Source organism: Engystomops pustulosus, chromosome 7 (genome assembly GCF_040894005.1).
Source record: "Engystomops pustulosus chromosome 7, aEngPut4.maternal, whole genome shotgun sequence".
NCBI lineage: Eukaryota > Metazoa > Chordata > Amphibia > Anura > Leptodactylidae > Engystomops > Engystomops pustulosus.
In genome coordinates, this window is record NC_092417.1 from 112,016,852 (window position 1) to 112,032,658 (window position 15,807).

The 15,807-nt window shown below is 41.3% G+C and overlaps 1 protein-coding gene across 1 annotated transcript in view; it reads right to left on the minus strand.

The window, feature by feature from the left end:
* Window positions 1-15,807, minus strand: part of HSF4 (heat shock transcription factor 4) — a 65,962-nt gene that overhangs the window by 24,614 nt on the left and 25,541 nt on the right. Inside the window, exons 2-5 of the mRNA XM_072117589.1 lie at window positions 12,616-12,724; window positions 9,667-9,794; window positions 8,574-8,698; window positions 5,084-5,159 (exon numbers count right to left, since the gene is read on the minus strand). Of these exons, the coding sequence (XP_071973690.1) occupies window positions 5,084-5,159; window positions 8,574-8,698; window positions 9,667-9,794; window positions 12,616-12,724 (438 nt within the window). The remainder of the gene's footprint in view (window positions 1-5,083; window positions 5,160-8,573; window positions 8,699-9,666; window positions 9,795-12,615; window positions 12,725-15,807) is intronic.

Consider the following 15,807-nt stretch of genomic DNA (forward strand, 5'->3'; position numbering starts at 1 on the left):
TGACACTAGTGAATTAGATTTGTTTGGAATTATTATAGGTTATTCATCACCATTATGGCAATTATGGCAAATAAACTTAGACAATTTAATGAACACCTGTCATCAGGTCTCTGTAACTAATTCTGTCACAACTGCCACAAGGATTCCATACCAGCCTTTATCTAGTTGATTCATATGTTAATCATTCTAATATCATCTTTATTTTATTATGTAAATGAGCCTGGGCATATGAAGAAAGAAAGTGATGTCACTCCTGTTACCCCTCCGCTCTCCTCCCCCTGCTCATGTCTGTGTGTAATGTATAGTAAACCATTGCTAGTGCTTTATCCGCTGCCTTTATCTACACAGACCTCAGATACATAAGTAGTGTATAGCAGCATGTCAGGCGGTTACAACTGCTACAGGATGCAGTCATAGGAGTGTATAGGAGTATCTCATACACACACAGACTGCAGGGGGTGCCAGCACCAGGAAGCACATAGAGGAGCCAGCGCCAGGAGTGTCAGATCATTATACAGGCTGTCAGTCATGTGTATAAGAGTATCTCGTACACACAGGCTGCAGGGGGCACCAGCACCAGGAAGCACAAAGAGGAGCCAGCACCAGGAGTGTCACATCATTATACAGGCTGTCAGTCATGTGTATAGGAGTATCTCATACACACACAGGCTGCAGGGGCGCCAGCACCAGGAAGCACAAAGAGGAGCCAGCACCAGGAGTGTCACATCATTATACAGGCTGGTAGTCATGTGTATAGAAATATCTCATATACACACACAGACTGCAGGGAGCACCAGCACCAGGAAGCACATAGAGGAGCCAGCGCCAGGAGTGTCAGATCATTAGACAGTCTGTCAGTCAAGTGTATGGGAGTATCTCATACACACACAGGCTGCAGGGGGCGCCGGCACCAAGAAGTACACAGAGGAGCCAGCACCAGGAGTGTCACATCATTACACAGGCTGTCAGTCATCCGTTTAGGAGGATCTCATACACACAGGCTGCAGGGAGCTCTGCAGCCAGAACCAGGAAGCACATAGAGGAGCCAGTCAAGCACTGGGAGGTGTGGCTGTGCCTCCCACTCATGAATAATCTGGACTGCTGAATATGATAATGACTCATTGGCTCCATCTCAGGTCATTTGCATCCAGCTTTAAAGAGCACCTGTCACCTGTAAAAACGGCACTAGGAGCTGCTTACTTTACTTTTACTTTACTGTAGTGCTACAACAGATGCAGCAGTGTTACAGTTACAAGCGCTGTAAGCGGTCCAGAGTATTCATGAGGGGGTGGGATTAGGGGAGGTGACGGTGAAACTTGGCAGTTACTGCCGGCCTATGGATTGGGCGGAGGGAGAAACATGCACAGCGCATGAACTGCAAACTGCACACTTCACCGTCGCTTGGGCCTCTGGATACGCGCAGGACTGAAGAGGAGATGCTAAACACCAGAGGCTGAGTGCACGCTTGACTAGTCAACCCCAAAGCCCGCCCCCCTGACTAGTAGATGACTTGGAAAATAAGGTGATATTTCAGCATGCGGCCGACACACCAGCGTTATAGGGACATGCCTGGACAGCATTTATTACACCCTACAAGGTATGTTTAGGCGTCCTGCTGGTGACAGGTTCCCTTTAAAATAAAAGTAGCTTCTGTGCATATATAGTGGTCTAGTTTTTTGGACTGACCAATATCTTATCAAAGTATATATAAAAATTTAAATAAAATAAATAGATAAAATAAACAAAGATATATCTAAAGAAGTGCAGATTTTTATCTTATACCTTATGCAGATGCTACTGGCGTCATAAAGCGCTTTGTATCATATACTCTATATAAATATATATATATATACACATACTATACTATATATATATATATATATATATATATATACACTCACCGGCCACTTTATTAGGTACACCATGCTAGTAACGGGTTGGACCCCCTTTTGACCTCAGAACTGCCTCAATTCTTCGTGGCATAGATTCAACAAGGTGCTGGAAGCATTCCTCAGAGATTTTGGTCCATATTGACATGATGGCATCACACAGTTGCCGCAGATTTGTTGGCTGCACATCCATGATGCGAATCTCCCGTTCCACCACATCCCAAAGATGCTCTATTGGATTGAGATCTGGTGACTGTGGAGGCCATTTGAGTACAGTCAACTCATTGTCATGTTCAAGAAACCAGTCTGAGATGATTCCAGCTTTATGACATGGCACATTATCCTGCTGAAAGTAGCCATCAGATGTTGGGTACATTGTGGGCATAAAGGGATGGACATGGTCAGCAACAATACTCAGGTAGGCTGTGGCGTTGCAACGATGCTCAATCGGTACCAAGGGGCCCAAAGAGTGCCAAGAAAATATTCCCCACACCATGACACCACCACCACCAGCCTGAACCGTTGATGCAAGGCAGGATGGATCCATGCTTTCATGTTGTTGATGCCAAATTCTGACCCTACCATCCGAATGTCGCAGCAGAAATCGAGACTCATCAGACCAAGCAACGTTTTTCCAATCTTCTACTGTCCAATTTCGATGAGCTTATGCAAATTGTAGCCTCAGTTTCCTGTTCTTAGCTGAAAGGAGTGGCGCCCAGTGTGGTCTTCTGCTTCTGTAGCCCATCTACCTTAAAGTTCGACGTACGTTCGAAAGTTTGCGTTCAGAGATGCTCTTCTGCCTACCTTGGTTGTAACGGGTGGCGATTTGAGTCACTGTTGCCTTTATATCAGCTCGAACCAGTCTGCCCATTCTCCTCTGACCTCTGGCATCAACAAGGCATTTCCGCCCACAGAACTGCCGCTCACTGGATGTTTTTTCTTTTTCGGACCATTCTCTGTAAACCCTAGAGATGGTTATGCGTGAAAATCCCAGTAGATCAGCAGTTTCTGAAATACTCAGACCAGCCCTTCTGGCACCAACAACCATGCCACGTTCAAAGGCACTCAAATCACCTTTCTTCCCCATACTGATGCTCGGTTTGAACTGCAGGAGATTGTCTTGACCATGTCTACATGCCTAAATGCACTGAGTTGCCGCCATGTGATTGGCTGATTAGAAATTAAGTGTTAATGAACAGTTGGACAGGTGTACCTAATAAAGTGGCCGGTGAGTGTATATCCGTGATGAATTGATACAGAAAGTATATTGGAAAATTGTATAACTTTTTATAATACAAACAATAACATTAATTTGCTGAAATGGGAATATCTCTATGTATATATATATATATATGTATGTATATATATATATATATATATATATATATATCTATCTTAGAAATATGTTTGCATATTTTATCTATTTATTTATTTACATTTTTATAGATACTTTGGTAAATTATTGGTCAGCACAAAAAACGAGACCATTATATGCATAGAAGTTCTTTTATATTAAAGGGGTATTCCCACAAAAACAAGTTTCTTATTTGTACTCGGGATAACAAAATAACACTTTCTCTAATTCACTGTTATTAACAAAAATACAGCATTTCACAGATGTAAGTCCAACCTGTCTCTATCAGTCCTGGTGTACTCAATTTCAGTTGCCCCTAGACATGACCCTGTAACTTCTGACTTCAGGGTCGGGTGGCCCCCATCTTGGATTTCTGTGTGACGGCAGTAGTTGATATGTTTCTGTGTCTGCTTAGACTGCTTAGACCGCCCATGACTAACATCACTAGGGTGTTGAGATGTGAGAATTTTCTTTTATGGGAAAAACTCTTTAATTGCATTACTCTTTCTATCTATATATTTACAAACAATAAAACTTAATAACTGATAATAATTCTAAAAGTGGAGTGGGGTTGGGTGTCTAGCTGCCTGAAAACCAGAAGAGCCACCTCTTTTTAGAGAGCAGAGCCTAATGATCCAGCTCACTAAGAACAGACAGTAGTAAAGGACTGCATTTGGGTGTGCAAGGGGGTGCTCAAGTAGGATACCAGTCCGTTAAGTATAATAATAAAACACTTGGCACTCCATTTGATGATGCAAAAACACAGAATTTTACTGGTGTACAAAGTATGACAATCCAAATTCATGTAACGTTTCGATCTTTACTACAGACCTTCTTCAGACGATGAAAGTGAACATAAAACAATATAGAAACTAAGTGAATCGATCCAAAAAAAAACACAGCTATAATTTACATAGACATAAAGGGTATAATACAATGGGAAACATATAGTACAGTATGTACATATGGTACATAACTTAATCATAGAGGGATGTTGGAAGTCACAATGATGAATATGTGAGAATACGATTATGTCTTATTCGGACATAGAGAAACATGCACATGTACATGATTAGTGCATAGTCCGGTGTAGTGGCAGATAGACCACAAGGACAGTCTAAACAGGGGTACTGGAAGACGAGATTACAATACCAGTAAAGCATAAACATAGTTATGAGCACACATAATCAGAGATAGAATAATGGACATTTTTTTTAAATTTTGATCGATTCACTTAGTTTCTATATTGTTTATGTTCACTTTCAGTGTCTGATGAAGGTCTATAGTAAAGACCGAAACGTTACATGAATTTGGATTGTCATAATTTGTACACCAGTAAAATTCTGTGTTATGGAGTTCCAAGTGTTTATTATTACACTAAGATCAGACAGATTCCACCACATCAAACTCTGCCAGCACTGGGCATCCCTGGGCATTGGCCGGGGCCCACATAAGGCTGTATAAGAGGAATCCATGGGGTGAGGGGCTGTATCTAATGAATCCATAGGAGTTGAGGTAGGTTTTATATAAAACAACCATAAGGGGGCTTAATATAAAATAACCATGATATGGTATGATAAACTAGGGAATATTTTTGTGAATAGAAGAAGGTTTTAGTTTCTGAATTTTTAATGCAGCCACGTGAGTTCATTGCAAAGGAGCCTAAAAGGATGATGACTATTGGCTGATGAGGACTTTCAATGATGACAGTGATGGTTGGCTAAAATGGTGGTCTTTTAAATTGTAGCAATCTTTTTAGATTGAAAGTCTGCATTTTGATCAACTTAAGACATTTATGGCAACCTTAATGATGTATAATATTTGCCTGCTATAGACTCACCTTACTGATGATCTTCTGCTGCTGTGAATGGTTTTGTCTCAAAGAGACCACCTCCCGCCACAGAACTTCATTCTGCCTAGAAAAGAGACAGATCTAAAAATTACATCTATACTGTCATTAGTAATTAGTATTGCATATAGACATTCGTGTTCAGCAGAATAGCAAAATTGTTGTGGCCATAATAGAAAAGCCCAACTGGGTGAAATTTACAATAAAGAGTTAGCTAATAATTTTCAACTCTCCTGATATGTCTGACAGGTCAACCAAAAATGCTTCCAGATCTGTCGTATTGAGTTGTCATGCCCGTTAACGCCCGAATCGCCCACCAGCCTTTACAGCTGCTGCATCGCTCCGTTCTAAGCAGTGACACAGGCGTCATGACGTCACGCCACCTGTGTCACTGTGCGGAGCCGCGGCTCACAGAAGAGCTGCGTGAAGACGGCCTGTATATGGGATACAGTATATTACTAAGCTGTGAGGGGGCTGTATATGGGATACAGTATATTACTAAGCTGGGGGGATGTATATGGGATACAATATATTACTAAGCTGGGGGGCTGTATATGGGATACAGTATATTACTAAGCTGTGAGGGGGCTGTATATGGGGTACAGTATATTACTAAACTGGAGGTGCTATATATTTACATTGGTCAGCACTGTATGTAAAATAATGTAACATAATAACAGGGTGGGATATATTAGTTACAGGATACAATAGATTACTTTGCATCATTTAAAACAAATGTTAGGGGTCTGTATTAATAAATAAGGGGCTTTTTATATTGATTGGTGGCTGTGCCTGCTATAATTCCAGTAGAAATATATATATATATATATATATATATATATATATATATATATATATATATAATGAAGGGATGTTTTGTATGTGGGGAGAGTGCGGTCAGTTTAGTTGTGAGGGGTATATATTATTTAGGAGCACAGTGTTTTTATCCAGGAGACTTTATACTGTAAGTGATTGTGGTATTTTTAGGTACACCGAGTGGAGATGCTGCACGGAGCTGAAGATATCCGGCCGTAAATTCGTCATGGATTGGAGAACCTGGAATATTGTCCTACTGATGGAAGAGATTGTCATCTAAAAGGTACTAGATGCCACTAATGACTCCCAGAACCTGAAGTCAGTCACAGTGTGTCAGGGAACTGCCTGTGGGGATGTTAATTGTTAGTAAAGTTTTTCAGCATTTACTTAACGGGGAGCGGGAGGGGGGGGGGGCAGCATTTTAATATTCGCCTCAGGCAGCAAATATGCTAGAATTGGCCCTGGCACTGCATATAGAGGAGCCAGCACAAGGAGTGTCACATCATTATACAGGCTGTCAGTCATGTGTATAGGAGTATCTAATACACACGCAGGGGGCATCAGCACCAGGAAGCACAAGGAGGAGCCAGCACCAGGAAGCACACCATTATACAGGCTGTCAGTAATGTGTATAGGAGTATCTCATACACACACAGACTGCAGGGGGTGCCAACACCAGGAAGCACATGGAGGAGCCATTTCACCATTAAACATCACATCATTATACAGGCTGTCCGTCATGTGTATAGGAGTTTATATATACAGTTATCTCTGCACTAACCTTGCCCCGCAGACTAAGTAATAGTGGGACAGTGGAGGTGCTAACAGGTAATATACAGGTGCCTAACCTGTACCAATATACAAAAATGGATTGAAATGAAAACATCTAGCACCAACTCACACTGTACACGAGATATACGATAAAAATGTTTATTGGATTAAAAACTGGAACATATGTGTAGTATACAATTCTATGTTCAAAATGCGAGAATGTATAGGACCTGCAACATAAAAAAAATATATATACCAAAATCTTTACTTAAATTCTATGATGTATACTATGTAAACATCTCATTAAATGCAATTAAGATCACAGGCTGGGCAAGGAGTAGGGTGACACTGAAGGGTCCAAGTGCCAACCACTACAAATAGTGTGAAACTGATTGAAAATTATAAAAAATAGCATAGATCATAAAGTATGGATTGTTAAATCATAAAATCATATATGTTGGTGAAAAAGTCCAGAGAGCGAATTCTTTATACTTCATATGCTTCTTGTAAACAAATGAAAAATAAAAACATAAATAACATTTAAAAATTTGCTGACAAATAGAAAGCTCAATATTACAATTTTTTAAAATGTTTTTTATGTTTTTATTTTCCATTTGTTTACAAGAAGCATATGAAGTACAAAGAATTCGCTCTCTGGACTTTTTCACGAACATATATGATTTTATGATTTTACAATCCATACTTTATGATCTATGCTTTTTTTTATCATTTTCAATCAGTTTCACACTTTTTGTAGAGGTGGGCACTTGGACCCTTCAGTGCCACCCTACTCCTTGCCCAGCCTGTGATCTTAAACGCAAAAGAGATGTTTACTTAGTTTACTTAGTATACATCATAGAATTTCAGTAAAGATTTTGGTATATATTTCTTTTTTATGTTGCAGGTCCTATACATTCTCGCATTTTGAACATAGAATTGTATACTACACATATGTTCCAGTTTTAGATCCAATAAACATTTTTATTGCATATCTGGGGTACAGTGTGAGTTGGTGCTAGGTGTTTTCATTTAAATCCCTATGTGTATAGGAATATATCATACACACACAGGCTGCAGGGGGTGCAAGAACCAATTATTACATAGAGGAGCCAGCACCAGAAGTGTCACATCATTATACAGGTTGTCAGTCATGTGTATAGGAGTAGTTCATATACACACAGGCTGCAGGGGGCACTAGCACCAGGAAGCACATGGAGGAGCCAGCAGCAGGAGTGTCACATCATTATACAGGCTGTCAGTCATGTGTATAGGAGTATCTCATACACACAGGCTGCAGGGGGCACCAGCACCAGGAAGCACATAGAGGAGCCAGCACCAGGAAGCACATAATTATACAAGCTGTTAGTCATGTGTATAGCAGTATCTCATACACACACAGGCTGCAGGGGGCATCAGCACCAGGAAGCACATAGAGGAGCCAGCAGCAGGAGTGTCACATCATTATACAGGCTGTCAGTCATGTGTATAGGAGTATCTCATACACACAGGCTGCAGGGGGTGTGGCCTCCAGCAGCAGGAGTGTCACATCATTATACAGGCTGTCAGTCATGTGTATAGGAGTATCTCATAGGAAGCACATAGAGGAGCCAGGTGCAGGAGTGTCTCTTCTTTATACAGGATGTCATTTGCATACAGCTTTAGAACCAGATAGTTTGAGTATGTAGGCATGTAGAGGGACAATGTAGGGATAGGGGCAATGCTTTCTAATGGCAGTTTATGAAAATATATTTAGTTTTGGAGGTTAATTTGCCTGACAGGTTCTCTTTAAAATGTTTCCTGCAACTTCTTCAGATAATGTCAGCATTAGGTACAGATTATTACATGAAATAGGTGATGCTCTGTGGTAAGTCACATCTCTACAGACACAACTCACTGCTTCATATCTTGCATCTGGCACTCTGTGTTCTCTTGCTGACTCCGCAGGCTCTGCACCTCATAAAGTAGCCTGCTAACATCCTCATGTCGAAGTTTTGTCTCCTCACTTTTGACAACAGAAACCTGCAGGGAATGCCAAAACTTATGTACAGTTATTCATGTAGGAAAAAGGACCAAGTGCACTTTTAGGACAGGCAGTATATGCAGAGACGTAGTATTATTGGCAGGCAGAGTAGCACAAAGCTCCTATTTACAGCCTGTTTCCTCTACAGGTGGCACTGGGTCTCTCCAGCCAAGACATGTTCTGGGTTAGCAGGCAATGAAATAAGATGTGTGATATCTTCATCAGATACCAAAGATGGACAACATGACCGTGAAGAGGTTACTCATGTCATAGAGACAATTAGGGGTATTTATCATGGCTTCTACACAAGAAATAGAGACTCCCTCGCTCCCTAAGCCACCTCCACACCAATTGGACGAGGCTCATTTACTATAGTTATTGAGTAACTGAATTATAATACAGGATATATTAAGCAACTGAAGCCTCTTAGTATATTCTGCGGAAAGAGCGCGGCAGGGGAAACACTGCGCACAAGCTCTTGATACATTTTCCCATTGTGTCTCTTGTAAATTATTGCACTTAAACGGGTTGTCCGACTATTACAAAGATGTAATAAGTGGGCTGGGGAGGGCATTTAAAAAAATAAAGTCGTACTCACCTGCTTCTGTGCTCCCGGTGTCCAGCGCCGCAGTCCGTCAGAGCCGTGCCTCTGTTTGTTTACAGGGGCATGGCTCAAAGGGACCGCAGTCTCCATTAAAGACCCTGAGTCTTATCCCAACAACTGAACCTCTGATTATTCTGGCTGCAGCCCTTCTCTGAGAGTTGGGAAAACTGCAAATATAACATTTTAATATAGACTTGCACACTGTTCTGTATTTACATTTTTTCAGAAGCAATGAAATGCCATACAAATCCATGACCCCTGCAGCCAATCACAGGCTCTAGTTTTGTGACACACATGTCTGCATCCCTTTCGTAATCAAAGCATCACCATTCGTAACAAAAAAGGAGATAAAATGAGTGTTACCTTCCTCTTGATATGCTCTAGCAGATGCTCATGCCCCTGCAGGAAGTACAGATGCTGAAACTCTGTGTCATCCCTCTCTGGCTTTACTAGTCCCCCCTGTTCAATGTTCACCACTTTTCTAAATCCATCTAAAAAAATTAAATAATTGAAAAAATATTACACAAGACAAGATGGATGTCACATAATTATCCACACATAAACTCTGAATGTATTCATATGGTATAATGTGACTAATACTTGACTGTTTATTTTCTCTTTTGAAAGGTGTAGTTGGCAGCACTTATTATTTTACACTAATACGAGTCAATTAATTATTGCTATATACAGTACAAGTTTCATAAATCTGCTCCATTACCAATCTTAATAAGGCTGTCAATATACTACAAATAATATGTTATTGTAAAATGCACTATGCATAGTAGCTGCCAAGATAATCAACTTGGAATCTGTTTTAAAAAAAGACAGGGATATGTAACTACAGGGATAGCAGCCATACCAGCTGCTATGGGGCCCGCAGTGTCAGGGGGCCACCCAATCTGCCAATCTAAATAATGAGGAATGTGCACCATTGTACAGCATATTATGAATATAAAATTGCACATCTTCCACAGTACACAGCTGAGCCAGCAGCACAGAAAATAAATATTGGGGGGAAAGGGAAAGGCAAAGAGGCAGGACTAGAAATATCTCATCTCTACTTCTTGCAGTCTACTTCCCCCATGTCTTCAGCAGCTACTGGGCCCCAGGATTAGAAGACAAGTGAATATGTGTGTATGAATGTATAAATGTCTTTATGTGATATTTATATACTCTATATGTGTATGTATATGCAATCTGTAAATGCTTAATGTGTTTGTATATATGCTGTATGTCTGAATAAGGTACTTTATGTATGTGTGTATATGCTGTATGTGAGTGTATATGTGATGCCTATATGCTGTATATGGTGTATAGTATGTATATGCTGCATGTGTGTGTGTGTATGGTGGAAGATATGTATATACTGTACTATATGTATGTGTGTTTATACTGTATGTGTATATATGGTGTGTTAATACTGTATACATTTGTATATATGGAGTGTATGTATAATAATATGATATATATGTACTATGTGTGTATATTTGATATGTATGTACTATTTGTGTGTATAAGATGTGTATATACTGTATGTATACGTGTATAAATGATTGCACATAAGTGTATATAAATGAGTGTCTGAGTGTATAAATGTGTGTGATTGTATAAACATTTGTGAGATACAGATATGTGTATTTTTTGTAAGGGGAGGTGGACTCCATTCAGAAGTTTGCTATGGGGCACAGGCTCTCCTAGTTAAAAAGGTGTTTGGCGTGCCCAAGTTGTGTTGGCACAAACCCAACCACTAGTTTCTTACAACTACAACTACCGTATTATTCACAACTCCCTTCTGCATCACATCTAATTTTGATAGTTTAAAATGTGTGCAATTCTACTTCCTTGGCATAAGAAGTACTGTGCAATTTTCATATTTTCATATAGAACAAAATTTGAATATTTCAACTATTTGATTTGTTGAAAGTCTAATGCATCTAATGACTTAACTTTTGACAGTCTATTCTATTTACAAAGTTTAATGGACATCTTCCATTAGAGCTATATATTACTTTAGCAAAAAATGTTTTATTTTAAAAACATAAAAAATCAGAGACATAATAAAACTGTATGTCATATATACTGTATGTCATATTGAACAACTAAATAGGTGTGTGTATATATATATATATATATATATATATATATATATATATATATAGTTTTATTATGTCTCTGTGATTTTTTATGTTTTTAAAATAAAACATTTTTTGCTAAAGTAATATATAGCTCTATTGGTATTTTGGAACTGGTTTTGGGTATTGGCACTGTCAGCGCCCCATGTGTACTCCGTTCTTTTCTTTGGTAATTGTATATTGCATTATTACTGGTCATTTGGGATCCCAGTCTATGGAGTTGTGAGAGCTGCTCAGCACAGTTGCTTGCCCTACCACTATACCTACCTGTAAGAGACACAACAGGTCTGGACCTCGGGACCATCGTATTCTTGGATGTGGACCTACCTTTTATCTATATATGCATTGATTCCAAGAACGGTCAAGGTGAGCACCCCTGATTAGTCTACTACATCTGCCGGTTATCTGACGATATCACCCGGGGTGCCGTCCTTCTGCCGGTTATCTGACGATATCACCCGAGGTGCCGTCCTCTGTTGTTTTCTTTTTTCCTACTTCTTGCATCTTCCATTAGAATCACTGATTGTAGACACCTAACATGTCTATGTGATGAAGTGGAGTCCAGTGCTGCCTTTCTTATATCCATGAATGCCTGGTTTTTGATGAAAAATGCGTTTTAAAAACATGTAAATGAGCCTGACGGGCTCTTACGCATACAATGTTCCTTGTACAGCTGCAGTGGTAAACAGCTGGCTGAACATGGAACATTGTAACGTGCATGCACAAAGTTTGCAGAGAGTTGGGTGATATCAACAGCATGGAGTGTGGGAGGAACAAGGTGGGAGGCAAAGGAGGAGAGGAGTGAATAAATCAAAAGTTGGCCAAGAGTGGAGCCCCTAAGGCTCATTTACATATTTTGAAATGCATTTTTCTTCAAATACATAGCATTCCCAGATATGACAAAGGCAACACTGGACTCCACTTCATCACAAGGCGATGTGAGTTTTAGGTGTGTACCATTAGTGATTCTGATGCTAAATGTCCTTTAATCATTAAGGGAAATATGATCTAGGTATGGATAGAGTTAAAGATCCTGCCCTAGTCTGTCACATGCGCTGGAGAGAGTAGGAGTGAGCGCTGCCTACCTGTATTATTTATAATACCTGTATTTCTATAAATATGGACAGTAAAGACATTCAAAAAAAATAATCAAATAATCTATAGCTCATTGTACACTTACACATATTGAGCTGCCTCACAAAACTGGCCATGTTATTGTGCTTGAAGTACTTGGGCAGGACTTCCTTGGCAAACCTGCCTTGGTCGAAAACATGGAAACTGGTTCCATTCTGGAAGAGAGTAAAGCAAACAAAATAAAATGGGGAAAATGAACTTCTAGAATGACATGAAGATTATAGCAACTTTAGCTCCCGGGACAATACAATAGTCATAACATTCAAACCACCTGCCCAGCAGTGTTCTACTAGATCTGACCTGTCAAGACATGAACTATCCAGTGTGTAGTGTTCTGTATCTGGTATCAAAATGTAAGTAGCATGTCATTTGGGGTTTACAAGGTTCAGAACTTGGTGGCCTATCAGCAGGGTTTGTTTTTTATGTATGGTGAACATATAACTTTAGATAGAGTTCAATTCTGCACTAAGAAAAAATAAGCAATTCTCCAATTTACTATAATTGGCTATCTGCAGCTGTTTAGCAGCTAGCAAAGGTTTTACTTCAACCCCCAGGCTAATTTCCATTTGCCATGGGAGGCCTCAGGGCCGGCTCCAGGTTTTAGAAGGCCCCTGGTCAACAGAGCCTTAGTGGGCCCCTTCATGGGCCACCATCCAGTAGCCACACTGCCCCCTGCCCCTGTGGACATCTGCCCCCCCCCCTGTAGACACACTGACCCCCCTCCCCCTGTAGACACACTGGTGCCCCCCTCCCCCTGTAGACACACTGGTGCTCCCCTCCCCCTGTAGCCACACGCCCCCCCCCCCCATCCTGTAGCCACACTGCCCTCTTCCTCCCCCTTTAACCACACGACCCCCTTCCTCTTCCTGCAACCACACGGCCCCCTTCCTCCCCCTGTAGCCACAATGGGGCCCTATGCACACCAACTTTTAATTCTGTCGGAGACTGAATATGAGTATGATAAATATGTTGCGAGGTCCAACTGTGCACAAGAAAGCTCCTATATGTGCAGAATTTTGTGTCGTGTCAGGAATAGTGCAGCTGTGCCACAAATGTGCCACAAAGGTGTCTTGGACATAGATGTGCAAGCAGTTTGCACTAAAAAGAATGTGCAAAGTCAGACAGAAAACTGGTGAAACGTCTTCATAAATCTGAAGCTCTCTGCAGCACTTGGTGCACTTTTAACACAGGGCAACAATTCTGTCGAACTTTACATGATATGTGGCGCACGGTCCAACTGAGCACCACAGCGCCCATTTCAGTGCAGAAATTTGTGTCACATGAAGAATAGTGCAGCCTTCTTAAATACATGTGCAATGAGCTTGCACTGTAAATAACGTGCAAAGCCGGCCAGAAAACTGGCGCAAGGACCTTAGTAAAACACATCATTATTAACCTGTTTCAAACATTGACCTTTTTTGTTTTTGTGTTTCGATTTTTTGTTCGCCTTCTTTAAACATATGCAACTTTTTTTTTCAGAGATTTATATGGGCTTGTTTTCTGCACTTCCTATTGTCCTATTGTACTGGGAAGCAGGAAAAAAATTTCATATGCAGTGAACTTTATTTTGCCATATTCTGACGATAAGAACTTTTTCTTACTGTGGCATATGGAGCAAATTTTATGCAAGATGTGAATGTGTGGGACCTTTTGATCATTTTTTATTTAAAAGACAACACGACAAAAAAGTGGGGTTTAGACCATTTTTTTTAATAACCTTTTTTATATATTGATAGATTAAGACTTTTGGAACCCGTCGTTATCTAACAATTATTATTTTATTGTTTATATTTATGTCAGTTCTATGGAAAGGGGGTGATTTTACCTTTTAGGTGTTTTTATATTTTTTTTATATTTTTTAGACCACCTAGAGTACTTTAACCCTAGGGGTCTGATCATCCTACCATATACTGCTATACTACAGTGGAGCAGCATTTGGCATTTTTGCACATGATCTGCAACAATGTGCCACCCTAACAGATCTACAGAAAATGACAGACTCCCAGCTGTCATGGCGATGGATCATGGATCCCCAATTACATCATAGCTGACAACCACAACCAAGATGGCAGCGCCGATTGCTGGTGCAATATGCAGCAAATGTACCTGTCATGGGTGGTCCAGTGATCCATATCGCTCATCGCGGGCTCACCCGTGCCTCTCGCCCCTCGCCGCAAGCACAACTTACGGGTCCCGGCTCCTTCTCTGGCTTCTTCAGTTCCGGCTGCTGCTGCTCCTTCTTCCTCGGCTGAGCGCGCGCGTCCCCGACTCCTAGGGTGCGCGTGCACCAACTTCTGCAGATTTAAAGGGCCAGCGCGCCACTAATTGGCTCTGGCCATTTCAGGTAATCTATTTAATCCTGCCTCTTCCTGTGATCCCTGCTGGATCTTTGTGCCCTGTGCCCTAGAGAAAGCTTTGTTTATACCGTGTGCTGTTTATGTGTGCTGTCTCCTCGCTGGTATCCCCTATTGTGGCGCTCACCAAGAAGGGTGCTAACCCCCGACTCTGGCCTTCGTCTGCTGAGGAGGCCTTCACAAACTTAAAGTTCAAGTTCGCTTCAGCCCCAGTACTGGTATGTCCCGACACAGAGAAGCCTTTCCATCTGGAAGTAGATGCATCCTCAGTAGGGGCCGGTGCAGTGCTCACGCAGAAGGGTTCCAAAGGTCGAACTGTCACCTGTGGATTTTTCTCCAAGAGATTCTCCTCCGCTGAGAGGAATTATTCCATAGGAGACCGTGAACTGTTGGCGATTAAGCTCGCCTTAGAAGAGTGGCGTTAGCTCCTGAAGGGAGCTCGGTTTCCGGTCAGCATTTATACAGACCACAAACTGCTCAGCGACTCAATCCACGTCAAGCTCGCTGGTCACTCTTCTTCGCCCGTTTCGATTTACTCATTCATTTCCGCCCTGCCGAGAAGAACATCAAGGCTGACGCCCTTTCTCGTGCCTCGGATGTCCTTGGGGAGGAACTGGCTCCTGAACATGTCATCCTTCCTGACCGACTGGTACTGGCTGCGCCTGTGGATCTTCGTCTACTACCCCCTGGCAAGACATACGTACAACTTGCTCTACGTAGGAAGATTCTGTCTTGGGGACATTGCTCACGTGTGGCGTGGCATCCTGGGGTGCAGCATTCATTTCCCGGTTTTACTGGTGGCCAGATCTGGCCAAGGACGTTTGGGACTTTGTGGGTTCCCATGCTTCCTTTGCCCGTAATAAGCCGTCACGTCTCAAGCCTGC